This window comes from Cyprinus carpio, chromosome B13 (genome assembly GCF_018340385.1).
Source record: "Cyprinus carpio isolate SPL01 chromosome B13, ASM1834038v1, whole genome shotgun sequence".
Lineage (NCBI taxonomy): Eukaryota > Metazoa > Chordata > Actinopteri > Cypriniformes > Cyprinidae > Cyprinus > Cyprinus carpio.
Window position 1 is genome coordinate 7,649,037 of NC_056609.1, and position 27,916 is coordinate 7,676,952.

General features: G+C 37.5%; 2 protein-coding genes across 3 annotated transcripts; both read left to right on the forward strand.

Moving 5' to 3' along the window:
* Positions 1-10,478: 10,478 nt before the first annotated feature.
* On the forward strand, positions 10,479-17,346 carry LOC122139387 (potassium voltage-gated channel subfamily G member 3-like). 2 transcript variants are annotated; one of them, XM_042736320.1, is made up of 2 exons: positions 10,479-11,609; positions 14,974-17,346. In XM_042736320.1, exons 1-2 carry the CDS (start codon positions 10,972-10,974, stop codon positions 15,617-15,619), a joined length of 1,284 nt encoding a protein of 427 aa, XP_042592254.1. In that variant the 5' UTR covers positions 10,479-10,971; the 3' UTR covers positions 15,620-17,346. The 2 variants fall into 2 exon arrangements, with proteins under 2 accessions (XP_042592254.1, XP_042592255.1); XM_042736321.1 differs by having other exon boundaries at positions 10,479-11,579.
* A 2,281-nt stretch (positions 17,347-19,627) lies between these two features.
* LOC109060962 (cytochrome c oxidase subunit 7A-related protein, mitochondrial-like) lies at positions 19,628-22,884 on the forward strand. Its single transcript, XM_042736322.1, has 3 exons — positions 19,628-19,799; positions 20,290-20,424; positions 22,270-22,884. Exons 1-3 carry the CDS (start codon positions 19,728-19,730, stop codon positions 22,411-22,413), a joined length of 351 nt encoding a protein of 116 aa, XP_042592256.1. The 5' UTR covers positions 19,628-19,727; the 3' UTR covers positions 22,414-22,884.
* Positions 22,885-27,916: the final 5,032 nt, after the last annotated feature.

Genomic DNA, 27,916 nt, shown 5'->3' on the forward strand with positions numbered 1-27,916 from the left:
TAAAATAAGATACACATCTCAGAAAATGCCAGAGGGGCTTGCTTTATTGAACCTTTACTTCCATCCAAAGCAATTTGCCTGACTCCTCCACTGGTGCTACAGCAGATAATGACAGCAAAAGCTATCATTATTTTGTTCAACATTGTTTTGTTGTACTCTTCATCCAGATGCCTGTAAAAGGCACTTTTCTCTTGTTTCTGCTTCAATTACTTGAGAAATGAATGAAAGAACTGTAGACATAAGAGCGTTGTTGGTGTTCTTTGGTGTAGGCACATTTTAGCTGAATGCAAACTCATGATGTAAAAGGGATCTCTGTGGAACAATGAAAAAATACTGTCAGACTGTCAGAATTCAGTAGTTAGAGATTTACAGCATTTATCCACATGGCAAAGCCAGTAATTAAGAATCAGTAGTACACTTCCAAGCCCTGTCATAGGTGTGAGCTTGATGTGAAATTAGCTCCCCAGTGTGATACACTACAGTATTATTAATACTGTAATGAGGGACCATATCCTAAATAGTGGAATTTGAAACTTTCTACAGTTACACAAAAATGATTCAATTCATTAGCATTATTTAATGCAATAGTTATCTAACTGCAAACAATGGCATTTATTAATCTTGGTCATGTTCATTTATGAAAATACTATTCATCATTAATTAATGTTCATTCATATTGCATTAACTAACATAAATTGTATATTTGTATACGATTACCTAAATAGAATCTGTAAAAGTATTGTTGATTGTGAGCTCATGATATCTACTGTATATCTAATGCACTGATTATGTTAAGGAATTTAACTGTACTTACTGGAAAGTGTTATCCAGTGAAATTGAAAAGGGTGTTTATCTTGAGTAAAAATTATGACTGGGTAAAATAAATTTATACACGATGCTCAAGTCACACACACACACACACACACACACACACACACACACACATACACACACACACATACACACATATATATATATATATATATATATATATATATATATATATACAACACACTATATATATACGTATATAAATGTATGTATGTATGTATGTATGGGCACAACTGTGTGTGTGTGTATATATATGTGTGTGTGTGTGTGTGTGAGTGTATATATATATATATATATATATATATATATATATATATATATATATATATACATACACATAAATATACAACACACACACACACACACACACACACTGAACGAGATATAACGGAATGAGAAAGCAATATGAATCAGAATCAAAAAAGAGGCACCTTCGCTGTGGATCAAACCCCTTTGATTGTTGGAAAGCCAAACACGAATTTTCTTTCACCTGCATGATCTGAACACAGCAGTGGGAAGAACATTAACAGCTACAGTGAAAGAAATCCCATGAATCAAAGTAAAATGCTTTTGCTTCTGGCATCTCAAACTAGATGAAGCCCGTTTTGGTCTTTATACATTTCACAGTGCCTTTGTCAAATGCAGAATTCTTTTGTTTTCCTTGTAGGATAACCTCAACAAGTCTGTAATAGGATGGTGAGACAGCTATTCAATTGCCTTCAGGATGTCTGGGCAAAATCTAAAGAGCAGCATGACCTGAGAACTATAAAGAAGAATTTCAGAGAAAATCTTAAGAAATGCTGAACAGCCCTTGAGGAGATGAAATACCTTGGCCAGATGGCTTGAAATCTGTTTCGAGCAAAATCGAGGCAATCAGAAAATGCTCACCCTATTGAGCAAAAAGATGTGGTGAGATTTTGTGGGATGGCCCTTGCAGAGTTCATTCCAAACTTGTCACAACCAATTTTAGAAGTGATTCAACAGTTCTAAAAAAAAAAAAATGGTTGTCTAAAATGACTTGGACTTCCCAAAACAAGTTTTCCTGTTAAGATGTAGGTTGATACAACACCTTAAAGGCAGGCTGAGGAGTAGCTTCACAAACGGTTTCACTTCTGAAAGTACTCTTTAATCACTTTGTAATGGCTCAAGGCAGAAATTAAAGGTTTGAGGACTGTGTGAATAAGGGGATTCAGACTCAGATTATCTGAGCACATAAGCCAGGAGTTGTTTTCCATCGGGCCACAGTGGAATATTGACACCCTAGATTTTGTTCTTTGAGAATGTGGCCCATTTTCCAGGGGCAGTTTTCATTAAGGTGTCTCTAGGTTGAGCTTTCCTTGAAAATGTTGAAATTAAAAATGCCTTGATGATTTGACACGTAAGAGGTCATTGTACTATAAAAACATCCTGTAAGTTTCAGAACTCAGAACTTTCTTGTTAGTCTAAAAACAGCTTATATTGATGCCAGTCTGCCAAAATGACAGCTTGTGGAATGTTCCACCTTAGGACATAATAATGTGGCTAAACCCCGTCTCCGCAGAAGATCAACACCTGCTTCGACATCACTGCCTGTTTAGCCCCACCCACTGATTTGTGCATGTAAATTAGGAGAAAGGCAAACACTGGTCTATGCAGAAACTAAATGATAAAGATGGCTTCGAAGAATACAAGACGCTGTACAGTGCATTGTGGAAAATCACATTCTCTGCATTGCCTTCCTTCTAATCCAAACATTAGGAAAGAGTGGATGAATTTTATTTTTAACTTTACTGCAGATTTGTTTACAAATAAGGCACAATTCAATGCAGGATTTCCAGAAAGATTGAAAGTAAAAGATGATGCTGTGCCGATTATAATGGATCTGACAGTAATGCTGCATCATATGCTGCACTAAGTGTGAGTAACTGTTTTTATTGCATGGTCACTATTGGTTTGTTCTTACTGATCGTTTTATATGTACTGTAGGTGTTCCTGTGATTAAATGAACACAGACGACACCAAAAGTGGGTGAAAAGGCGTGAACAGGTTATAGCTTTTACTGAACACACAAAAGGTCTAACTCTTAAAGGGGAAAACCCCACCACAGGCAACAAAACATTCTTAAAGGCAAAACATAAACATAAAAAACATAAATATAAAAAACCATAACCCCACCCCTTTTGGATTGACTGAATCAGAGCATGCCAGGCAGCTTCTTTCGTTACCAGGACTGGGTGATGCAAAGCCCTTTGAGCTTATGGACCACAATCTTCTCAGTTTCTCTCAAATGTAAATCAAATGCACATTCACAAATATGTTTTTTTTTTTTTTTTGGAGCAAAAGAGATTAACTGATATTTGCCCTTTTTGCCAGTGGTGGAGCCAGGATGTTTTCATAGGGGTGGCCAGGAAGGGGCCAGCAACCAGTCTGTGGTTTCAATATAGAAATGTATTTAACTATACTGGACTGTTTTAGTGCCTTAAACACAACTGAATACAATTCATTTGTTGAGTCAAGTCAAGTCACCTTTATTTATATAGCGCTTTTAACAATACAGATTGTGTCAAAGCAACTGAACAACATTAGTTAGGAAAATAGTGTTCCGATAATGCAAAATGACAATAGTAAACATACATTTTCCAGTTAAAGGCATTTCATCATTGAATTCAGTGATGTCATCATCCATCTCAGTCCAGTTTAAATAGTATCTTTGCAATAATTTGCAATCAAGTCAACGATATCGCTGGAAATGAAGTGTCCCCAACTAAGCAAGCCAGAGGCGACAGCGGCAAGGAACCAAAACTCCATCTGTGATAGAATGGAGAAAAAACCTTGGGAGAAACCAGGCTCAGTCGAGGGGCCATTTCTCCTCTGACCAGACGAAACCAGCAGTTCAATTCCAGGCTGCAGCAAAGTCAGATTGTGCAGCGGACTCAACTGGTTCCCATGGTCTTGTCCCGGTGGTCGTCTGAGACAAGGTATTTACAGGGGATCTGGGGCTCATCTAGTTGTCCTGGTCTCCGCTGACTTTCGGGGCTGTAGAGGTCCTCTCTAAGTGCTGATCCACCATCTCTATTTCACAGAGCCGGTTCAGAGGAGGTGTGTGGTTGTTTTTCACGGTCATTTAGTACTTCAGTACTTAGATCTACAGAAGGTGGATATTTTTCAGAATGCACTGAAAATCTACAATATTGCACTGTACACAGCATATACTGTAAGAAACCTGAGAAACAGTAATAATACTGTGAAAACAAAAATGATTTACAGTAATGCTGTTTGTTAGCTTTGACTAGTACGCTCTCTGACCATCCAATCAAAGGACAAAAAATGCTGACTTTACCGTAAGCCTGCTAGATGGCCCTGGTGCTTCTAGCTCGTAATCTGATTGGTTAAAGCAACAGTTTCATTGCCATTGATTTTAATTTATTCTACAGAAGCCTGCACTGTTGATTCTGAAGGCCTTAGGCAGATTTCTTTGACCCTGGCAACATGATTGCTGAAATATGATTAGATAAAAACTCTAATATAAACATACACTACAGGAAGCAGCACAACCAAGAGAAAAGCTTTGAAATTAAGAGAATAGACTATTGGGAATAATTTAGTACACAGTCTTGCAAAAATATATAAAAAATAATTCAATGAATCTGATTAAAGTAAATCTTATTCCTCGGATATGAAAGTGCAACAAACTCAGCGGTGGCAGCTTGAACCAAGATAACAAATTCAAAGAGTTAATTTTGCTAGTCATATTATTGTTGAATATTGCGATGCCCTTACAAGGAACCAACTTCTGCTTGTGTACATAAGAAAGTTTCCCTAAAAGAGGATCAGAATATTGCTGATTGGTAATTATTGTCATTGTATTTTTACACAGTGTAAACTTTAAACAGATCCAAAGACATGTTAAGCCCTACTTTTAAAAGATTGTCTTAGTTTAATGGGGAAGAATCACCCACTTAGAGAGAAACAGAGCATCTCACCAACATTTAAAGTCATAAACAACTGTTAATTTAGATTCCGTAACTGCACCATTTGATTTATGCATTGACATCCATTTAAAAGTGGCATTTTTGGGGGGTGTTTTTTAATATTTTTTTATTTATTTTTTTAAAGAAGTCTATTATGCTAAGGCTGCATTTATCTAATCAAAACCTGTAATATTATTAAATACTATTTAAAACAATGTTTTCAGACGTATTTAATTCCTGTGATGGTGAAGCTGAATTTTCAGCATCATTACTCCAGTCTTTGTGTCACATAATCCTTCAGAAATCATTCTATTATTCTCAAGCTAAATTTCTTATTACACTTAATATACATATTTTTATTATTGTGTTTAACATAGCTGTGCTGCTTAATATTGTGTGGGATAATCATAAGCAACAGTCTTTAATAATCTAAATGAAAGGAAACACAGGGCAGGCTGGAGACACAAAGCACAACAAGATGTTTAACACCAGACAATGGAACATAGGGCAGACAACACTTTAAACACAGAACTAAACTCTGTAAATTAACGAGACACCTCTGACCCAAATGAGACAATCACACATGTGAGAATCTGGGTCACAGGGAGCACGTGGGGAGAAAAACACACACAGACAGCCGATGGGAATCACATGGGTACCGTTATATATGCAAAATGCATTTTTTATGTATTTCTGATTAATTGAAAGTTCAAAAGAATGCATTTTATTTGAAAATCTTTTTTTTTTTTTGTAAGAATGTAAATGCTTTTACTGCAACTTTTGATCAGTTTAATGCATCTTTGCTGAATATTATTTGAGAGTTAAAAAAAATCTGCAACTTTTGATCAGTTAAAGTAAAAATGTGCTTGAATGGTAAATATACTGTGAACACACACCCCCGAGCAATATTTTTATATATAGCAGCTGGGGGTTACACCTAAGTCGTGGTATTGAAGGTGGAGAGAGAACTGTATATACAATTCCTGCCGGCCCGAGAGTCACAACCCTTCGTTTTATCAGGCCACGACTCATATTACAGTAAATTTTTATTAAATGTTTTATCAGCGACACTTAGAAGCATTTAGACACGGCTCAGGATATTTAATAGTGAAGTGTTTGGGACTGTCAGTTAGCATGTTATTATATATTTTGTTAGTCACTAGTGTTTATGGTTTCTGACCTTAAATCCCATGAACAATGATGGCAGATTTCAATTCTCACATTTGAAGGGTCCTGTGCCTGGGGGTAGGGCTTCTTCAAAATGGCAGTTTCATATTGTATTTTTAATGAACATAAATGGATTAGTATTATGCTGATCACTGATCTAAAATCAAGGCTTAAGAATCATCCATTTTTAAATCTCCCCCGGGCAACCTAGACATATTTGACTCAATAAAGCATAAAGCCAAAAGTATAAACTAAAAATGAAGAACAGAGTGATCAAAAAAGAAGCAAAGGGCCATAAGCCAAGTTAATATTTTTGGCAATCATTCAGGTCAGGTTGACTCTTAACCACCTACACAACCTGGCTAGAGACAGGGCAGAGATGAGTAGACACAGCCGTGTATAACATTGTCTTAATTATTGCGATCTGGAAAAGGCTGATATTGAGACGTAGCTCATTAATGTGCGACAGCTCCGCGACATGGACCCACCAGGCATGGTGAGGAGGTAATTAGAGGCATGACGAATCCTCATGGGTTTCTGTTATGAGCCTAATTAGTGTTCGGGGCACCAGTCTGACTGACCACATGCCACCACTCCAGCTGCCCCTGTGGAGATGGACACAGTTATCTAGCAAGGGTCAGACTCTTAACCCCACAGTAACAATCTGTGGAGGAGACTGAGAGATGTGATCATGCATGCAAGCTGAAAACTAACACACACCCAAGAAGTACCAGTTTCAACTTCTGTTTGTTTTGATGTTTTTGCTGGCACAAACCGTGCTTAAATTCTGAATTAAAACTTACTTAATCTGTAGTTGTGTGTTTTTTTTTTTTTTTTTTTTTGCCAGAACCCATTACTTTTATCAGACGGTACTGATTACCGAGATGAAGAGGAGCTCTCGGCTTTTGAACACATCGCAGACTTGTAGGAGGTTACACCCCTGCAGGACATGTCAGTGCAACCTGTGCTTTTCTCTCAATCACAAAAGGGATTTGGAGAATGTCAGGAAAAAGTCCATTTCAAAACTCAGCATGAATAATTACAAAGTACTTTCATCTTGAGAAGCCCAGACATATGTGAATAAATGAGGCTGGAATATTAATTATGAAATAGTTTGAATGCATGCCGAGAGTAATCTACAGGGCCAGGCTGAGCGTGCCAAACCACTCAAATCTAATGAGAACATAATAATGGTAATTAAGTAATATCAGCATTATTGTGAGATGAAATCAACAAATATTTATGAAAAGCACTGGGATGAAAATTTTAACTAATTTCTTTGGTCTTTATACAGCTGTGAAATTTGACAATACAGTCAGTGTCTTACTTTCTGTATTTAGTGTTTGTTTAATATTTTTATTTATTCATGTAGAACATCCATGAGCATAATAGCGATACTTGTTAGCAAATTTACATGGGGAGGAAACCAATCACTCCCTTCTATTCCCTTCTTCTCTTAAGAACAAACTTTTAAGAACTTCTTAAGTTCTTATATAAGAAGGAAATGATAAAAAAGACAAGACAGTTTAGCCTCTTCTGTTATCAATTATCCACCCTCATGTTGTTCCAAAGGAATATTCATTTTCAATGCAATTACAGTGAACAATGTCTGAGACACCAAAGCACTATAATGTAGAAAAGAGAGATTATTTCATGTTTGGGATAACATGAGGGTGAGTAAAAAAAATAAATAAATAAAAAAAAATCAGATCTGTTTTTCAAATATGATTTCTCTCTTGATCTAACATGACACACTGAGAATAGATTAATGGTCCCTACAGCAAAGATGATTTATCCTTACAGCACAGTGAACAGTGAAAGCATTAGTTCTGCTGTCCAGATCTGTTTTCATTACATTTAATCTGTGAAAAAGACATAAACAAAAATTACAAGGACATTTTAATTAAGAAAGGCTCATTGATCTTATCCTCTCATAATGTGCACAGTTGCTCAGTGATTTTATTGCATACATCTGCGGTAGATTGCTTATGGACCTCTTCAGGAGAGAATCAACATTTTGAAAACATTCCCTGTGGTGGAAAGACTTTGTGTCAATATGTGGTATGAACAATCACAAACAAATGTGCTTATATTTTGGCTTCCTCTGGTATGTTCTTCAGATGCTAAAGGTTCTTTATGGAACCATTCAGACAAAAAGGTTCTTCTATGGCATCGTGAAGCACCTTTATTTGTAAGAGTGCACCTTACAGTGTAGTCCTACTTCCAGCTTCACGTCTCCTGGAGATACGATACGATATGGTATGGTATTATACAATACGATTATTTACCTGGATGCACGGTCTGAGAACCCCAAGTGATGTTACCCATTGTTTGGTGTGCTTCTCAAGATCTTGATTAAGATTCAAGAAATGAATCATTCATATCTCTTTGTTAACAGGTTTGACAGATTCAAAGGAACCAAATTTATTAAAAGATTCATTAGCAAATGGGATACTGCTATGACCGATCAGCATATCTTTTCCTGCTGTTATTTTTTGCACTTTGTATTTCTGGAGAAATGTCAAAAGTATCAATTGAACGAAAAAGTCAACAAAAATATTTATATACTCAAGTAAAGCAGAATTTCCTAGAATGGGTAGCAACAATGGGTAGTCATTTTTTTAACCATTTAGGCTACATATAGCTTTATTTCTATTTCAGTCTTAGTAATTGTGCTTTAATTTATTGTTTTAACTTAAACCTATTTGTTTTTATTCTATTTATTTTCTAGTTTTATATTTTTTAAGCTAAAGTTAACATTTATATTTTAATTTATTTCAGCTTTATTTCAATTACCGAAAGAAATGTTGTATTAAATTACTATTAAATGTAATAATTCTAGTTTTAGTCAATACACTCTATGCCCCTGCCTGTTTTATTGTAGCAGTTAGTAGGCCTATGTAGCAGTTTTGATTGACAGTGATGATAATTTCTTAATTAGCTTGTTTGTTTGTAGGTTATAAAAGTCACCTCTCTTGTTTTCTCTCCAGAGGAATTGTGGCCTTTCTCTTTCATTTTCACTTGCATATTTTGCTCCATAAAAAGTGTTATCTATTCCCTAGACATCTTTATTTTCTTCATTACAGTTTGGCTGATTGAATGAATTTGAATTAGCTTTAAAATATATTATATCTGCATTTTTGTGCCTGACTCCTTTTTATGTGCCCGGGAATGAGCTTTTCATGATGTATAGGGTTATGGAAAATAAAACAATGATGTTGGTTTTTTTTTTTTTTTTTTTTTTTCTGCCCGGGAGCAGGCATTGTTTTTATAATATTTTATTCTGTTTGGATGAGGTCCTCGTTTAGCGCAAGGCCATGCTAAAACCTGTTTTTCAGAGCTCTCTCTCTCTCACTAAATCGCTTTTTAATTAAAGTAGATTTATAATCAGGACTTTCTATTTGCTATGGGTAATTAAAGCCCATGGCAGGAGCTGTAATTATCAGTCTTTAATCATTGCTTCGAAATTGAATAGTGTTCTGCACATAGTTCATAATCTGATGTCTGTATCAAAATACTTAACTGAATGAGGGATAATATCCCTTATATTCATGTTCATGCACAGGTCTAAGGCCTGCAAGAATAAATGTCACTCACTCAATAAATAAAGAGAAGAGGCGCCCTCTAGCTGTCATGCCTTTTCGTTCTATGCTTTACTCTTTTTTTTCAGAGAGCAGCATGCTTACGGTTTGAATCTGCTTCTATCTGTCTGTCTGTGGAAAAAAATAAAAATAAAAATCTGCCATTCGCTATACTGTCACATCAGTTTTCAAAGGTTACTTATATGAACAAGTAACCTTATAAAATTAATCTCACATACTAGTGAAAAAATTACTTTTGATGATCAGAATTATTTATTTATTTATTTATTTATTTTTTTTAGCAACCATGGCTTTAACCTTTTTCACCCCTAAACCTAACCATTAGTGGGAAGTAAGCAGACACGAAGTAAGCAGAATGAAAACACATGAATCAGAACATAAAATAGGCCTAGTCTGGAATGAGAGTGTGTTGGACAAAACATCACGTGTAATACACAAGAATGAAATAATACATGAACTAAACTAAATTAAATCTATCATAAACATTCCATTGTAAAACACTGATAACAGAAGTAACAAGAAACTAACTTTAAAAATATGTACAAATGTGATTTGCACAGGGAATTCTGCCCATTCTCTTTAAATGATATGGTGAGTCATACTGCAAGACTGTCAACAGTTCTGGGAATTGTATCAGAAGGGAAATCTGTTAATGCACTTGAAATATGAATTATGAAGTTCGTTGAGTACAATAGGATATTTGAGGCACATTTAAAACGTAGCCTACTTAGAGATTCTCCAGAAGGTTCAGCCACTCCAGTGATCTGAGAAACCACTAATGGTGCTTCAAGCACATTTTACAATGTTTTAACTGTCTTTTATAATAAATGCAATTTTAAGGTAGTAACTTTAAGATCTAGCCCATGTTCTCCTTCAAAGGGATTAAAAAATAATATTACTTAAGGTAACAGGGCATTAAGAAGATTGTGCAAGATGAATGTGTAAGTGGTTAGATACTGAAGTAGACTCTAAACGACAGATAAGTGTCTCCTGAAATCTGTAGATAGATAGCAGAATATCGAGAGGAGAGATCTGAGAGTACTTCTGGAGCTATGTGTGTGTGTGCGTGCATGCGTGTGCGCGCACGCATAACATCACTGTCCGCGCCCGGTGCCTCACCCGCAGGTTGGATTGATTCGATGCATCGCGGAAACCGAAGTGCCCTCGTGATGCCGCGTGTGTGGAGTGGAGATCGGCGGGGCGCAGCCGCCGCGCAGGTACAAGCGCACCGCGAGCGCGCAAGTTTTCTCCAAACCGAGGATGCCAAGAGAGACGGCGCTATCTCCATCCGCTTCCCACGCCGCGTGGTGGACACTTGAAGAAAGGGGAAGCGTGAACTTTGAAGCTAAAGCTGGGAGTATTTGACGCTACCCACTGAACATGACTTTCATCCGCACTCTAGGATTTAAAAGTTCGTAAAAATGAAGTTCGGCAAAAGCGTCTGTATCATAAACGTGGGTGGCACCAAGTATGCTTTTCCAAAGGACGTAATCAAGGATTTCCCTTTGAGGAGAGTGAGTCGTCTCCACAGTTGCGCCTCGGAGAGAGAAGTGCTGGAAGTGTGCGATGATTACGATAGAGAGAGGAACGAGTTCTTCTTTGACAGACATTCAGAAGCGTTCGGGTTCATTATGCTGTACGTGAAGTACGGCAAACTGCGCTTCGTCCCGCATATGTGCGAGCTGTCGTTTTACAACGAGATGATCTACTGGGGTTTGGAAAGCTCTCATTTGGAGTTCTGCTGCCAGCGAAGACTCGACGACCGCATGTCCGACACCTACACTCACTTCACCGAGGAGCACCACGAAACGGACGATGAATTCAGGACGGATGCGTCGTCAAACGGGAAGCGGGACTCAAAGTGGCTGGAGCGAATGCGCAGGACTTTCGAAGAGCCCACCTCCTCCCTGGCCGCGCAAATTTTGGCGTCCGTGTCGGTGATTTTTGTCATTGTGTCCATGGTCATGCTTTGCGCGAGCACTCTTCCAGACTGGAAAACTGCCGAGAGCAACATAGTGGAAGAGCACAGGTACACAGACTCTTTAGAGCATCCATCCGGGTATTTATGTCTTCTTTCTTGAATAAACTTCCTAACTTTTTTGTGAGATTTCAGCGGTAAAATATCCCACAGGGGTCGTTGACACAGGATGCGTTCTTGTGTTCAAAAACAGCTAGACGCCACGCAGAGGAAATAGGTGTCTCGACTAGTTCTTAAACGTTGAATGTCTTTTAAAGGTGCAATTAACAATTAACTCTTAATAAAACGCTAGACATGATCAGATAAGTAGTACTTTTAATAAATGCGTGATTTACACCCATACTGTAAAAAATAGCCTAGGACAGCCGTTTTATTTTACATGGAGAATGTCTCCTCATGGGGCTGACGTTAAAATCACACAAGCCACATGCTTCTCATAATAACTTTTTCTACTGAATAGTTTAGTTCATGGGAAAATAAATAAATACATTAATTAATAAAAATGAAATGTTAACCCAAGTATTGAAATAAAGCCAGGGCCCACATATCAACCATTAAAACATAAATTAAAAGGTAGTGTCTGTAACTTTAACATAGCAAATTGTCTTAAAAATGTAAAGTTCATGACATGGGATGCTGAGAGAAAAAAAAATAAAAAATAAAAAAACGTGAAATGAATCACAGAGGTCAACGATTCCTGTCTAACCTGTTTATAATAATCCACCATTGAGCACTCACTTGGACATTTTCTCTTCTGATTTTCCATCCCACTGACATGAAATTTGTGATAAATGTATGCTCTCACATTCCTGACTAAATTATTATTTTTAAAATAATTTATTATGTTTTATATAGGTTCTTAGAAGCAGTTGGTAGTTTGTATGGATTAATAATCATGACAAATCTTTCAAACTTTCAGATGGTTTTCTCTTACCATGAGTTACCCTTTGCCTCGTCCTGACCACAACAAAGAAATTTGTTTACTTGTGTGCAGAGATAATTTGCAGTGTCCAAGCTCAGCAAACAAAAATTACACATTTCTTCTATTTTATTCAAGATCATTCTTCTTGAAATATCTGGAATCACCTAATTAATTCCAGTTATTTTATACATTTTATTCTAGGCTGTGTTCGGTCTGCACTATTTGTAATTGTTCTAGCCTAAAAAGGAGTCAGATGATGTCCATTGTCCCATGCCATGAGCAGTCAAAATCAATTCAACTTTTAAAAACACATCTTAGTTGTTTTAATGCAAGCTGTTTGTCCAGCTGTTTTAATACAAGAACACATCAAGTGTGTATTTCTCATAAAGCAATGCCTATAAATATGCCCGTCTGCAGCCACACTTGTCTAAAGTCTTCTGTAATCATGTGTATATTGTCATGTTATCGTATTTCCTAAATGTTTGTCTTTTATCTTTCAGCATGAGTTTCATAGTCTAGTCAACAAATACTCGAGCATCTCGAAGCTCCTCGATTTTCACTGATTGTGAGAATGGTAACAGTGCGCGTAGCTAAAACTGAAGCGAAGCTGGAAAGCGCACTATTCTGAGGAAGGTAGAGCTGTCTCTCTCCAAGGTGCTGAATGAAGGTTGAGAGCCAGCAGTTTGTAGGTCATGAGGAGGAATGGATTCTAAACAGCAAAACATGTCAGCTGTTTGAAATTATTTAAGCTGGACTGTATTTTCTGACCCCATTTAATGCCATTTAAAACAAAAAGCTAATTAATGAGAAAAAAATGACAATAAGACTAATAAATAAATAAAAGAGCAAAAGGTGAGTCGAATACTGGTGCCACTAGTCATTTATATAGTTAGAAACCTGCAACAAACAGTGTTAAAAACAACCACTGGAAAAACTAGTATGTTAGCAATTTTCTTTGTTTTTAATATCCTTTTAACCTCTGTGTTTGTCTGTTCCATATTCATAACTGCCACGTGGACTGTTCTGAAGGTACTGGTACCTGAGGAGCAAACTTCCATACTGTGTGTGTTTGTGTGTACAAAATATAACATGGTCTATGTTGCTGAAAAATCAGGTTTGTTTTTTCTCAGCTGTCATTAGTAGGAGTGATTATGTCTTTGGGGACAACTTTCAATGTCTCCATTTTTCCTCTGTGTTGCTTCTATTCCAGCTCAAAGTTGACTTCTGTCAGAAAAGCACATCTGATGTGAAAACGTCAGGCAATTTTGTTGCATATAAACTAGAGTTTCACTCCACTTGATGTAAAATGGGACATTTTGCGCATCTATTTTGGGGTTTGAAACACAACTGAAATAGGCTACACCGGTCATTTTGGTGTAACAGATGTTGATAAAAGACAAAATCTGAATTTGTCTAAAAAGAAAAAAAAAAAAAGAAAAAAAAAAAAGTCTAACTTGTCAAGTGGATTTGAAAGAGCAACTTGTTTCTCTCTCAGAGAACCAAAGAGAAATAAACTTTGCTATCTGTTGCCAGATCTGTTTCACCAATTTTCAACTCAAAAATTCTAATCTCATCCTCAGAATCAAATTTTAAATGATATTGATTTGGTTTTTAAAACAAAGAGAAATTGGCAGGGCTCTGAACTGGAATGGTTTGCCTTTATTTATATATTTATTTATTTTAGTTTTTTATACAACCCTTTAAGCCCCAGCAACCGTTTGAAAAAAATGCCAAAACAGATAAAGACAATGAGCATTGACATATCTACTTGATAATAGTTTTGTTTGTTTGTTTGTTTTCACTCAGTCACTAACAATTACTGGCGTTCTGTGAATATACTTCAATCCATTTTCCTGTCTGGCTTTCATCAGACATCATTACTGTCATCATTAGACTCTGAGAGGAATACAAATACTGTGATCAATATTGGCATAACTCCATAAACGGTATTGCTAGGCCTTATGGGAATCCAAGAGGCTGCATGGATTAAATAGCAGAGTGCATTTCAAAATGCTTCAATATTTCAGTTTCACATAATGAAAATATAAATTTACTGTGCATTTGTTTCAATTAGCAATTAATTCATGGTCATTTGGATCACAAGACAATAAAAGAGCTGTTCATTTATTTATTTGCTAGTGTAATTTCATCAGTTCATTAATTCTAAGCCATTATTAAAGTTGTAAGCGCAATCTTGAACAGAGGCGTAATTTTGAAGAAAGTCAGCTCATTCCTATAGCGATTGCTGGCTTTTTGAATTTACTACATGTTGCCTCAGAAAATTTCAGTCAGCTTTTCAAAGGATCTGTGAGCAAGCAGCAATAGCAATGTGTAAATCATTCAACAGCTTAGTAAACAAGATGATGAGTCTCAGTGAAAGCTTTAAAATGGCTTTGAATTATTGCAAACTTTGGCACCTTGAATTAAACATCTGATGTGGTAAATGAGACTATGTTCCTTATCCCGTTCTTTCTCTCTCAAACTGTCTTTCTGTTCTTTCCCCATCACCGCGCACCTGTCCAGGATCATTGAGGCGGTGTGCATCGGTTGGTTCACGGCAGAGTGCATCGTGCGCTTCATTGTGTCCCGAGACAAGTGTGAGTTTGTGCGACGTCCGCTGAACATCATAGACCTGCTGGCCATTACCCCCTATTACATCTCTGTCACCATGACGGTTCTGACTGGAGAAAACTCTCAGCTGCAGAGGGCCGGCGTGACGCTGCGCGTGCTGCGCATGATGCGAATCTTCTGGGTCATCAAGCTAGCGCGACACTTCCTAGGGCTCCAGACTTTAGGGTTAACGTTGAAGCGCTGCTACCGTGAGATGGTCATGCTCCTGGTCTTCATTTGCGTGGCCATGGCCATATTCGGAGCGCTGGCACAACTTCTAGAGCACGGCCTGGATCTGGAGTCCGGGAACGAGGAATATGCTAGCATTCCTGCCGCCTGCTGGTGGGTTATTATCTCCATGACCACTGTTGGCTATGGAGACATGTACCCCATCACTGTGCCGGGACGTGTGCTTGGTGGCCTGTGCGTCGTGAGTGGAATAGTGCTGCTGGCTCTTCCGATCACCTTCATCTACCACAGCTTTGTACAGTGCTACCACGAACTCAAGTTCCGCTCGGCTCGCTGCACCCGAAGCCTGTCTGCTGAGTTCCTCAACTGACTCTGAGGTTTGGCTGTGGCCAATAACGGGACCGCTTTCTGCTAGAGAAATCAATGGCTAGTGCAAAGATCTCCCGAGGCATTTCCATCTGCCGCATTCATCTCAGAACAGACTCTCTCAGCGCTGCTGAGCTTCAGTATGCGCTGTATCTGTTACTCAAGGGGCTGGAGGAGGCTACCATGGTGACTGTATCACAGAGGCCAGGTGTCCTTGACAGGTACACACTGCTGGAGGGAAACTTTCAGAGGCCTTGAAATCACTCAACAAGCCCTCGCTCTCTCAGAGATCTGCGCATTACCTTATACATGTGGCGTTCCTCCAAAAGATTTAGCTTTTGAACGCCACTTAGGCAGCCCACAGTGTTGGCAAGCAGATATGAGAGAAATAAATTAATCGTCTTGTCGCCCAAGAACCTTTCTCTTTGATGATGCCTTCATTTATAAGCAATGGAGTTTTAAAGCAGTACCACTTTTCCAGCATTTAAAATATTGAGAGCCTCTCTTTTTTAATGACAATAGATTACAAAAACATGAATTTTAATCAATCCGTTCCACTTTCTGAACACTCTTTCCAGGCTAAATTGTTGTGCAGACCCAATTCAGTGTGACAGCAAACCTCCAGAGGTAGTGGGACATAATGAGCGGAATAGACTGAGAATTACAAGGATAAAGTGAGAGCTGTGTGGGCAGCTATGCTGAGAGGAACATAACGGGCCATCGAGAGAGAGTGCTGTCATGGAGAGTTGGGTGTTTTGGATGACACCACGTAGAGCGTGTAGAGTTCTCCCCGAATCCTCTTACCTATGAATGTCCTCTACCGCCCTGCCAGTTTTCACACAGGAGTGAGATGCCTTGAGGCTTGTGCACTTTTGGGGTTGCACAGAAAGCAAGGTTCTGGAAGGTTCTGGAGATCTTTAGTGACACAGCTACCTCAAGGTCATCTCCTCCCATGGAGTCACCCATGACACCCACTTCTCCCCGACTCACTGCTGTCTCTATGTTATTGTGGCCCTTATGTTCCTTAATGCTCCTAGAGGAACATTCAGAGTTTGTCCTGTTATCTGGGTTTTCATCTCGACACATTTCTTTCAGTGCATCATGTGACGAAATAAAAAAAACTGTGTGTAAAATTGTAACAAAAGAGTTATTTGATGTCAAATAACATGTAAATAATGTTGGCCTGTTTACATTTTTAAATGGAAGTCAACAATTAAGGAAAAGTCATCATGAAAATTGACCCTGTTTATTTTCTTGAGGCACATTCATCTGTGTATATTATTTCAGATTCAAAAAAGTATTAACTTAATAATTTGATCCACCTCTGAAAGACCTTCCTTAGCTGATTATGTTCATGTTCTATTTTGTTTTTAACTCCTCCCTTTCAACCACCTACAGTAGTCCGTTATGGTACGTAATATCCACTTTTTCACCAGTTCCCAATATAAAAAAAAGTCCTATGCTACATTTTTCCTCACTGAATATGCTGTTCTGTTACACATGTAAATATTCAGAGCACAGAAGTAAAATGGATTCATGTTGACTTTAAAAGAAAACATTTTGCATTTTAGAAATCTGCCTCATTTTCATACTGTCTTGCAAACAACACAATTTGTTTTTAATTTGGTAAACATTCCAATGTCAATGTACGCGTCTCACAATACATAATACAGTTATGACTATGATATGGTAAAATATTTAACAGTGCAATAATAAGTTATTTTATTTTAATTATTTATTTATTTTCATTTTTTACTGTTGGGTTTTTCTCTTTTTTTCTCCCCCCATTCAGAATGAAAAAAGTGGCTCCATCTGGTCCTTCTTGCCAGCTTGTAGTGTTTTATATTTTCTTATAAATTATATAATTAATATTATATATTGAAATATTTTGTTTCAGAAATATTTAACTGCAGAAGAGTGCTTTAGTACAACTATTTGGTTAAAAATCGTGTTAAATTTTATTCATGTTTAAAGGGGACAGCAGGCAAAAAGCATTTATAATGTTATATTCGGTATTTATATATATATATATATATATATATATATATGTGTGTGTGTGTGTGTGTGTGTGTGTGTGTGTGTGTGTGTGTGTGTGTGTGTGTGTGTACAAAATATACAGTCCCATTAGAATTTTTGTTTTTTTAGGAAATAAAAATTGACATCAGATTGCCACAAAAATGCCTGCTAAATAATCAGTTCTTAATACTGCAAACAGAATCTCCAGTTTAAATACAGACAAACTACCTGTTTAAAGAAGTAAGCGACAAACTTTCACCTTTTCTAAGAATAATTCCTCTTGTGCAAGGTGCGGTGCCTCTCTCCTCTGTAATTACCACATTTGTACTAATCATCGTCATCTTTATTCATATTCCTCACAGCAGTTTATGGATGGAAACCAGCAGTCACCGACTGCAGCACTGGCTTTTGTGAATTAATAAACGGAAATTTGTGTGATTGGAAATAGATGCATTCCGTTTTGGGTTCCAGGAAGAAAAATGTGTCAGACTAAAATGTGCTAAGATTTCCCTCCTCATTAATTAAACCTCCTGAAGAGATCATGCTGAGGTGTTCTCCAGTGTGCCTTCAGATAATTTCAGACACAGACTCCCTTGGCTCACATGTACACACAACAACACCCAGAAATTAATGTAAAAGTGAAAATAAGCGAAATCCCTGAAATTAATTGCAGGCTGCAGGTGTCAGCTGCCACTCATCTGTTCGTAATGCACTTTCATCCCACTGCTTCTCTATTGCCTGCTTCATTAATCATGGTAAACATAAAGGAACCTGCGTACTTTACATGCAAATACATCAGTGCTCTAATGAAAAGCTCATGACAGCTAAAAGCCATGAACATGTGAATAATAACATCTCATAAACCAGCAGATATTTTCTTTTATTTCTACAGTTTGTCAGTAGGATGTGATCCGTTTCACTTCAGTCCCTACTAAAATCTCACAACAGCAGCAAGAGATCTCTCGGAGGAACGTGTAACAGTTTTTTTTTTATCATTTTTAATGTGTACACATCTGACACTGTTCCATCATATGACACTTGCAAAACAGTGTTGCCAAAAATTGTCTCAATGGACATATATATGTTTACTGTAATACTTTTAATATTTCTCTGTTGTGTTAACTCTGCAGAAATAAAGTTTTGCCATACACAGTTCTGACACAACCCATTTAAACTTGTTAGGGTTTATTATTATTATTATTATTAAACTTATTTTATTATTGTTGTAACAGTTGTGCATTATGATCATATGTTGTGTATCACTGATATAATAGCTTGGGCTTATTACACATGGTTTGAGCTTTTTGTAGGGATTTTTATACCTCAGTAATGTTTAGTTACAGACGAGTGTTTGAAACCCTGCTGTAAGCTACAGTTAGGCTATTTTTTTTTTCTCTTTTTTCTGCATTCACCAGTACTGTAAGCTTTCAATGTATTTTTTAAATAGAAAGTCTATTTTGAATAAACTAGAATTTGCCTCTGTGTTAGCTGAAGCAGGTCTTGACAAAATTCACCTGAAACCTGAATATTAATAAATAGTACAAAAAAATACTGTTTTGTGGTCTTTTAATTTTTATTTTATTATTTTGTGTTGCTTTTCCAAATAAACACAAAAAATCGGTTTCATAATAAGCTCCATATGCTATGTAAACTTGACGTTTTTGACATTCTATTTTTGGAGCAGACGTAAGAGAAGACATACATATCTAAATCATATTTAAAAAGTCTAATTTGCGTTTCTAAATAATGTTAATCAGACCGTATTATATAAATCCCAAACAAGTGGAGAGAAAGAACAGAAGTATTGTTGTAGAAGGGTATTCACAAGTTTTGTATGGAAATATTATTACGATTTGCAATTTACTGAACACAAACTTTTGAGCAGTAGTGTGAACTCTTTTATTCATAATTTAATAATAGCATTTTGTTTCAACAGAGGCTGAAGGTAGGGTTGACGCTTTTTTTAATCGGGCAAGCATCGGGCTGCTAAGTGACGTGATTTCCTCCGGGGTCCTCTCACTGACTCGGACACGGAAGAGAGCAGGTGGTGGGACGGGATCCTGTCTGCTGTGTGACTCACAGTATTATCAACAAACATGTATTATAAGGTCAGCGGAGTCACTGGGAAATTAACGGGAGTGACAGCAGCGTCCGCTTACAGCCCGCAGGTACTCAAACCCTCCGCTCCGCCGCTGTTTTATGAGAAGCGCGAATCTGGAGTGACCTTCACAGGAAGCGCTTCACAGACACTCAGCCAAAGGGACCCTTTATTGTGTCTTTATAAACACTCTCAGCTACTCTTGATTTACTGTCACGTTTGCCTTTGTTTTAACACCTTTAAGCTCCAAAGAGGGTAAAGCACTATAAGAGTGTTTAATAGTCATGAATGATGATTAACTGACTAGTTTTTGTGTGATGTTAGTGTATCCAGGTTTAGATGATTCTGCTTTATATTGATTTTTGGGTCCTTTTCGGATATTGAGATGTGGTTCACTACGAGTGACCTTTGTGAGGTGTGAGTGTCCCTTTGACGTCAGAGGAAGACAATGCCAGCATAGGGGTTTGGACTGATGTTAAAATCAGTAAATAAAGGCAGTAGTCATTTGTTGGTGCCGTAATGTCTCTGCAGCTCTTATGTCATTGTGTTTGTCCTGACAGGGGCTGAAGCCCACGGTTCCCTCTCAGGCTCCTCCCATGATCTTTGCGGTACCCACCAAGGTTGTTTCAGAGACCGGGTCAGTGGCTCACTACATGGGAATCAACAAAGTTCCTGAGCTGCAGAAGATTTTCCAGGTATTGCACTGTGATTTTTTTTTTTTTTTTTTTTTTTTTTTTTTTTTAGTTGTTTGATTTTCAACCCAGTGATTTAGATATTTCATAACAGAAAATGTACTCCGTCTTTGACGCTTTTATTTTTATTTGTAACATGGACACGAACCAAAACAGTATGAACAGTTGGCTGGCATCAGTCCTAAAACAGCTTCACATTTTGCAACACCTGAGTTAAAAACAAGTATCATAAATTCAAACTCTAAATTATAATTGGAATAGCCACATTCAGCTTTTTAAGGTGTCCTTGTTACAGTGTAATTACACATTTAAATACGGAGTAATATTAATTAACTGCATGTACTTAATATATATTTAGGATTAGAATTAGGGTTTGACTTAGGGTTAGTTGAATGTAATTCTGCATAATTTAATGTTATTATAATAGTAAGTATGAAGTAAGTGTAATGTAACGTGTGCAACAAGTACACTGTAAAAGAAACAGTTTTAAAGGGTTACTCCACCCCAAAATGAAAATTTTGTCATTATTCACTTACCCTCATGTCATTCCAAACCTGTAAAAGCTTTGTTCTTCTTCAGAACACAATTTAAGATATTTTGGATGAAAACCGGGAGGCTTGAGACTGTCCCATAGACTGTCAAATAAATAACAGTGTCAAGGTCCAGAAAAGTATGAAAATCATCATCAGAATAGTCCATCTGCCATCAGTGATTCAACCGTAACATTATGAAGCGACAAGAAAAGGATAAGTGAATAATGGCAAAATTTTCATTTTGGGGTGGAGTATCCCTTTAACTGTAACCGTTACCCTAAATTTCTGTCATGACAAATTATACAGCTACTCTCGGTCGTAATTGATTCTCTAGAATAAAAAAAAATAAAACTTATAAATTAAGTACAAGTCCATTTTTCTTAAGTAAAACAATCTCTTGTCTAATGCTGTAAACTATACAGTTGGCACATTACAGTAATATTAAAGGTTAAAATTAACATTCAAATTCAACTGCTGTTTATTTTCAGATCAACACATAAGAGTTGTATGAAAACATTAAATTATTCAGTCATATATATATATAATATTAATGATAATTGTTTCTGTCAAAATGAAACAAGACTGTCAAAATGATATTTAATGTTTGAATTTCTGTGATAAAATTAACAGAAATTGAAAGCTTGAATTTATGCTAGGGCTGGGCGATATATCTAACGATATAATCATGCGCATCTAGTCAGTAAATCTTGTTCTGTGATTAGCGCTAAATCGCCATCACCTGCTTTCAAATGGAGCGGCATTTAATAGACAGAGCCTTAGATCACTGACAAGCTATGCAATATCGCGTTCATTATCCCAGATGAATCGCCTTCGATAATCAACGTGATATTGCGTACCTTGTCAGTGATCTACGGCTCTGTCTATTAAATGCCGCTCCATTTGAAAGCAGGTAATGGCGATTTAGCGCTAATCACGGAACCAGATTTACTGACTAGATGCGCATGATCATATCGTTAGATATATCGCCCAGCCCTAATTTATGCTTCATATCAAAATGAGCAAAACACAAAGCCTACTGCGATTATTGGGTAGGAGGCACACTACAAGTGATGTTTAGGAAGGTTTTGTTAAGCAAAATGAATATCAATCCGAATCGATTAATCGTTATTGTCAGCCCAGTCCTAGACTGAATCAATTGCCAAAATCTCAATTTGGTTCTGGATTTATGCAGGTATCTTTCTTACCAAATTAAATTATTAATGTAGACTCAATGCAAATAAATAATTTTTATTTTATAAAACAAGTTTTTTTTTTTTTTTTTTTTTTGTGTATTAAACAATATGGCCTGTTACAGAAAACTGATGGAGCACCGGTTCACCTGAAGCGTGGAGTCATGGACAAAATGCTGTATAGGACCACGATGGGCTTGACGATTGGCGGCACCCTCTACTGTTTAATGGCCCTCTATATCGCTGCCCAGCCCCGAAAACCACAGTGACTTGCCCTTCCTGTGCCCTCTGTAATTATTAAATATATTGTAATTATTATGTTTGGAGTGGTGACATAGACTTTTGTCATTTTGCTCTAAAAGACTGTGACAGAATTATTTTATTTAGCCTAGTATTTAGATTTCACTCACTGGTTATACAGATACATCTTGATCAATCTGAGAAGCGCCATCTGATTTCATTGCATATGTACATTTATTACATAAGAGTTTATTGTATCCGGTTTCTTCTCATATGGATATCTGATGGGTCCCCCTCTTTCTAGACAGTTGTTTATCTTAACGGTCTGTTTTTAAAAATCAGGGATACTGAAATAATGCACACACTGATGAACTGATTGATTTGCTTCCCCTTTTATGTTTTGAGTAAATTACAGCAAGCTTGTCAGCCTGTAAATGAAGTCCTTGTCATTTGTACCTATCAGAATAAATATTTTGTTTGTAAAAAAGTGAACAATTAAACCTTTCTTGTGTGTCATCTTTGTTGAGCTGGAACAATCCGGATGGCATTCGATTATTAGCAACAACATCCTGTGGTCTTTGGCTCCATCTCATCATACAAGATATGAATTTGATGGGATTGTAAGTGTTATTAGTGTTAATCGATACATGAAAGCATTTCAAAACCTGTAATTGACTGATATTACATTAGTTTCTTGGGGTACGACAACCTTATCAGTCACATTTAGATGCATTTTGGGTCAGGCAAATAGAGAATTAACATTTCTTTTGATTCTTGACATTGGATTGCAAAATAGTGCTATCTAACAGTGCTGCATAATGCCCATTATTGATTTGTTTTTGAAAAATGTGAAATGAGCTTCTGTCTTGGATTCATCCTCTACTGTAGCAGTGCTGTATTGATTTTTGGTCATTGAGCTTAAAGGGATAGTTCACCCAAAAATGAAAATTTGATGTTTATCTGCTTATCCCCTGGGCATCCAAGATGTAGGTGACTTGGCGCTTTTCCACTGCGTGGTACGGCATGGCTCAGTACGGTACGGCTCAGCACAGTTTGCGTTTCCACTTCAGTTTAGTATTGCTTTAGAGTGGGCGGGATTATTCACATATCGTTATAGTCGCGTCGCCTCTACTGCCACGACTCCTAAAAAAAAAAAAACTTTTTCATTCCGCGTCGCGCCATCAAGCTCTCGCTGGATCCGCTCCTCTGCTATCAGCGAGAGGAACGTCTGTACTTCCTCAACAGACAATGAAACTTTTTGGTTGTTATAAAAAGGTGTGCTCGTTCAAAACAGTTTTGTGTGTTTGTGTTGCAAGTTCATTGATGCAGGTAGCGATGATTCTCTCTGGCCAAACTGTGATCAGCAGAGTTTACATGTGACATTTTGGTAACGGTTTTGGTAACGGTACGGTTCACTTGGAACCTCAACCGAGGTGGTACTAAAAAAAAAGTACCGGGTACTGTACCCAGTTGAAAACCCCCCAAGAGTGAACCATACCGAGCTGTACAGTGCCATACCATGCAGTGGAAAAGTGCCATTTGTTTCTTCAGTAGAACACAAGCCAAGATTTTTAACTCAAACCGTTGCAGTCTATCACTCTTATAATGTAAGTGGATGGGAATCACGGCACCTGCAGCTCGTGATAGTACATTGATGTGTAAAGACACAAAACAATCAGTCTGTGCAAGAAACTGAACAGTATTTATATAGTTTTTTACCTCTGTTTCACCGCACTGTCTGAACTGTTAGAACTCTCCTGAGCGCGTTCTCAGCAGCAGGCACATGAGGAGTCTTCTTCTTCTTGCTTTATGGCGGATCGCAGATTTATAGGTGCATTACTGCCAACTATCTCTCAAATGGACCATTAACACTCTATCTACAATCTTAATTAGGAGTGTCAGTTGTCCATTTGAGAGATAGGTGGCGGTAATGCACTTATAAGTCTGTGATCCACCATAAAGCAAGAAGAAGAAGAAGACGCCTCACGCCCTCACAAAATCTCAGTTTACCCTTGTCCTAATACCCACACTTGCGGTCTTGGCCACTTGAGAGCACGTGCATGCGACAGGAAGTAAGTGTGCAAGACTGTCCAGATCTTAAAAACGCCAAAGTGCAGAGCGGTATTCAAGGCTTAGTGTATCCCATCATGCATCATTTTGTGGAAATAAATTGCGAGACTTTTTGCCAAGATTCCGAGAGGTCACGGGAAACTTTGCAATGTAAGTTAAATATTAATAATAATTAGATATTACATATAATTTGGTAGTAAAACAAAGTGCGACACGTTTTATTGGTGCAAAGGCAAGTAGCCTATATTTATTTTGTACATAATTTGCAACTTTTTATCACTTAATTAGAACCACCAGAAATTAAAGTGTGTCCCATCAGGTAATGAAAAGTTGTACACACACTTGTGGTCTTCATCCTCACTTGAACACTTCTGCCAAATACAGGAAATACATCATAAGAGTAGTCAAGTGATCAAATGCAAAGACCGCAAGTGTGGGTATTTGGACAAGGCTATTGTGTTATACTGAAGAAACAAAGTCACCTACATCTTGGATGCCCCGGGGGTAAGCAGATAAACATCAAATTTTCATTTTTGGGTGAACTATCGCTTTAAGGTTTGGTTAAATCCCTGAATCCTTAATATGCATTTAAATTTAGCCCAAACTACTTAACATACAGACTGGGCTGAAGTCAAACTTTTTATAGATACTTTCAGTCTCAAGCCTGTTGTTCAAAATTCTAACCAACAGTGATGTCATCTTAACATTTTTATACTGAATTGTGGTCTGAATTATGATTCTGCACCTTTTCTTTTTTTCTTTTTTGGAAGAATTTCAAAGGATTTTTCATATTCAAAAGTGAAAGTAAAGAAATCATTCTCATGGTGGTCATCTCTCTAAAATGAGTGTATGTAAAACAACTGGAAAAGTAATGGGATGAAAACATGTAAAACATCTTGACACTTTCAAGTTAAATCCTTATTAAACTATCCTTATTAAAAATAAGGATAATGTTAAAGGTTGTGCAGAGAGCTGGTGCTCAACATTGCCGCCGCCTGCAGTTACTGAAGGCCGCAGGTCAATCATACAGCTAAGACTGGCATGATGGACACATCTCTCCAGATAGTGATTACAGCTGGACAGAACACAGTGCCCTGGTCACACAGGCCTTTGTTGCCATTAGACAGACAGTCTGGAACTTCCAGACAACAGCATCATTAGTGTTATTTATGCCATCTTATCTCTGTTTGCTATCGACCCATACAGCATAATTGCATATTTGTTAATGCCTATGAGACATGATCATTTATTTGCTGAAGGGTTACAGCAACAGCGGTTCTCATAGCAACCAACTGGGTGTGATATCTAGCCTGGTAAAACCAAAGCCCCAACAAACAATCCCCTGACCTCACCTACACAATGGAGAGCTAATGCAGGTGAAACTGACACACACTAATTGAAAAGCCCATCTGCTGTCTTATTTTAGTTCTCACGACATACTGCATTTCTGCTCCCCAGTGTATTTACTAAATAGCAACCTTGTGATGCATTGTGTGAAAAGAATTTACGCTGTTTAATAAAATATGTGTCCTTGGAGTTGATTCATTAAAGACACGTGTTCTCAGGAAGCTGTTCCAAAGAAGAAAAAGTCAAACAGGTTTGGTCTATACTTTGAACAGCACCAGTTTGACAAGATCATGAGAAAAGTGGTCAAAGTCAAGATTATGAGAAAATCAAGTTGTTCTGTAATCACTTTAGTGGCTAAAGCTGTCAATAAGTGATATAACATCAGCTAAACGCCACTGAAAACTTAGATAATTCTGGGGTTCCTGTGGCTCTTTTCTCTCTCTATCTCTCTCTCTCTCTCTCTCTCTTTCTCTCTCTCTCTCTCTCTCTCTCTGTTCCTCAGATTGAGCTGTTTTACAGGCCTGTCATTAAAAAAAATATATCTCTCCTATCTGAGCCGATAGCTTTATTGCTAGCATTTTCACTTATGGCATGGTTGCCCACTTCACCTTCTTTCTGTTCTTTGTACTGTCCTCTATAAATAAAGGCAGAAATGGCAAAAACAGGTCTGTACCTCCTGTGAAGTACAGACTATCTATCTCTTCCAGTCGATTCAAGACCTTCTCATTTGTTCCCTCACAGAAATGACTGGCTCCTGATGGACACCCAGAGGGAACGCTGTTATCTAATGATAATTTGTCTCCTGTGTCTAGTTTTTGGAAAAGCTCTCAGCCAGTATAAGTGCAGAAGTGCTTAGCACAGAAAGCCCCTGTGGAGACTCTTACGTGACAGTCCTCAGTGCTTAAACTGTGTTGGTGATTTTGAGCAAGTACTCTCCAAAATAAATGTGTTTGGTGACTTCGACGAGGTTGGAATGCAGTGGAGTATGCAAAGTGTCCAATATTTTAAGTACATTGCAGTATTTAACACTTGAAACAGGTGATGACCTTTAGTGGATTCATAGGAGAGTTCATAGGAGAAAAAAATGCAATGCAAATGTATTATGACCTCCAAATGTGCTTTCTTTTTTCACTGCCATTCTGCTATCAACTCCTCCGCTCTCCCATGTGAAAATTAGGGTCACTAGACCCTCTGATAAGAGACTTTGACATAGCGATGCCTCGTTAATTTCAATTTAGTGATGTGTCTGTATAAATCCTTATTTGCATAAAATAAAATAAACAGCAGATGTTGTGACTGGCCAACTCATGAAAAGCTGATTAGAGATCTAAACCAGGATGTGAGGGGGAGGAAGAGACAGACAGTTCAGAGAAGAGTCTGGGACAGTGTATACAGTATACTAAAGCTGTATCCATGAGCTCTTTAGAAAAATATTTAACGTGGTTTTGAGAGAAGCCACCTTTCGGAGCACTCCTGGCTCAATCATATGCAAAATGTCAAACACTGCACCTTGAAAGTAGAGCTGTTAGAGTGTCATGAAACCCCCATTTCAGCACAGGTCAGGTCTCACCAGCTTTGGAAAATGTGTAAAGTGAAGTGTGGAAAGCTGCAGAATGAAGGGAGACGCGGCCCAGAGAGCACAACAACTGACTGACTGATCCAGTCATTTTTATTTAGATAACAGTATCAAACACAAATGCCCTGCAATTCACAAATACAGTACATGCAACAAAAATGCACAAATGCATTACCACAAACCCATATGATGATCTTGTAATATTTAATCGTACCATAATATTCTAACAATAATGATATTATACCAGCATGCAATGCTGGGGATCACCAGCTCATGAAAATAAAGGTTCTGGTAACAGTTTAGTTTAGGGACCAATCCTAACTAATAACTAGTTGCTTATTATCATGCATATAACTAGCATGTTGGCTGTTATTAGCACTTGCAAGGCGGATCCCTTAACCCCATCCAATACCTAAACTTAAGCAGCCAATTAGGAGTTTACTGAGGCAAAAACATAGTTTAATAGTTGGTTAATACCCTTACCAAAAAGTAGTATACTTCAAGTTTATTAAGTATACTTAAGTAAAGTTCAAGTATAT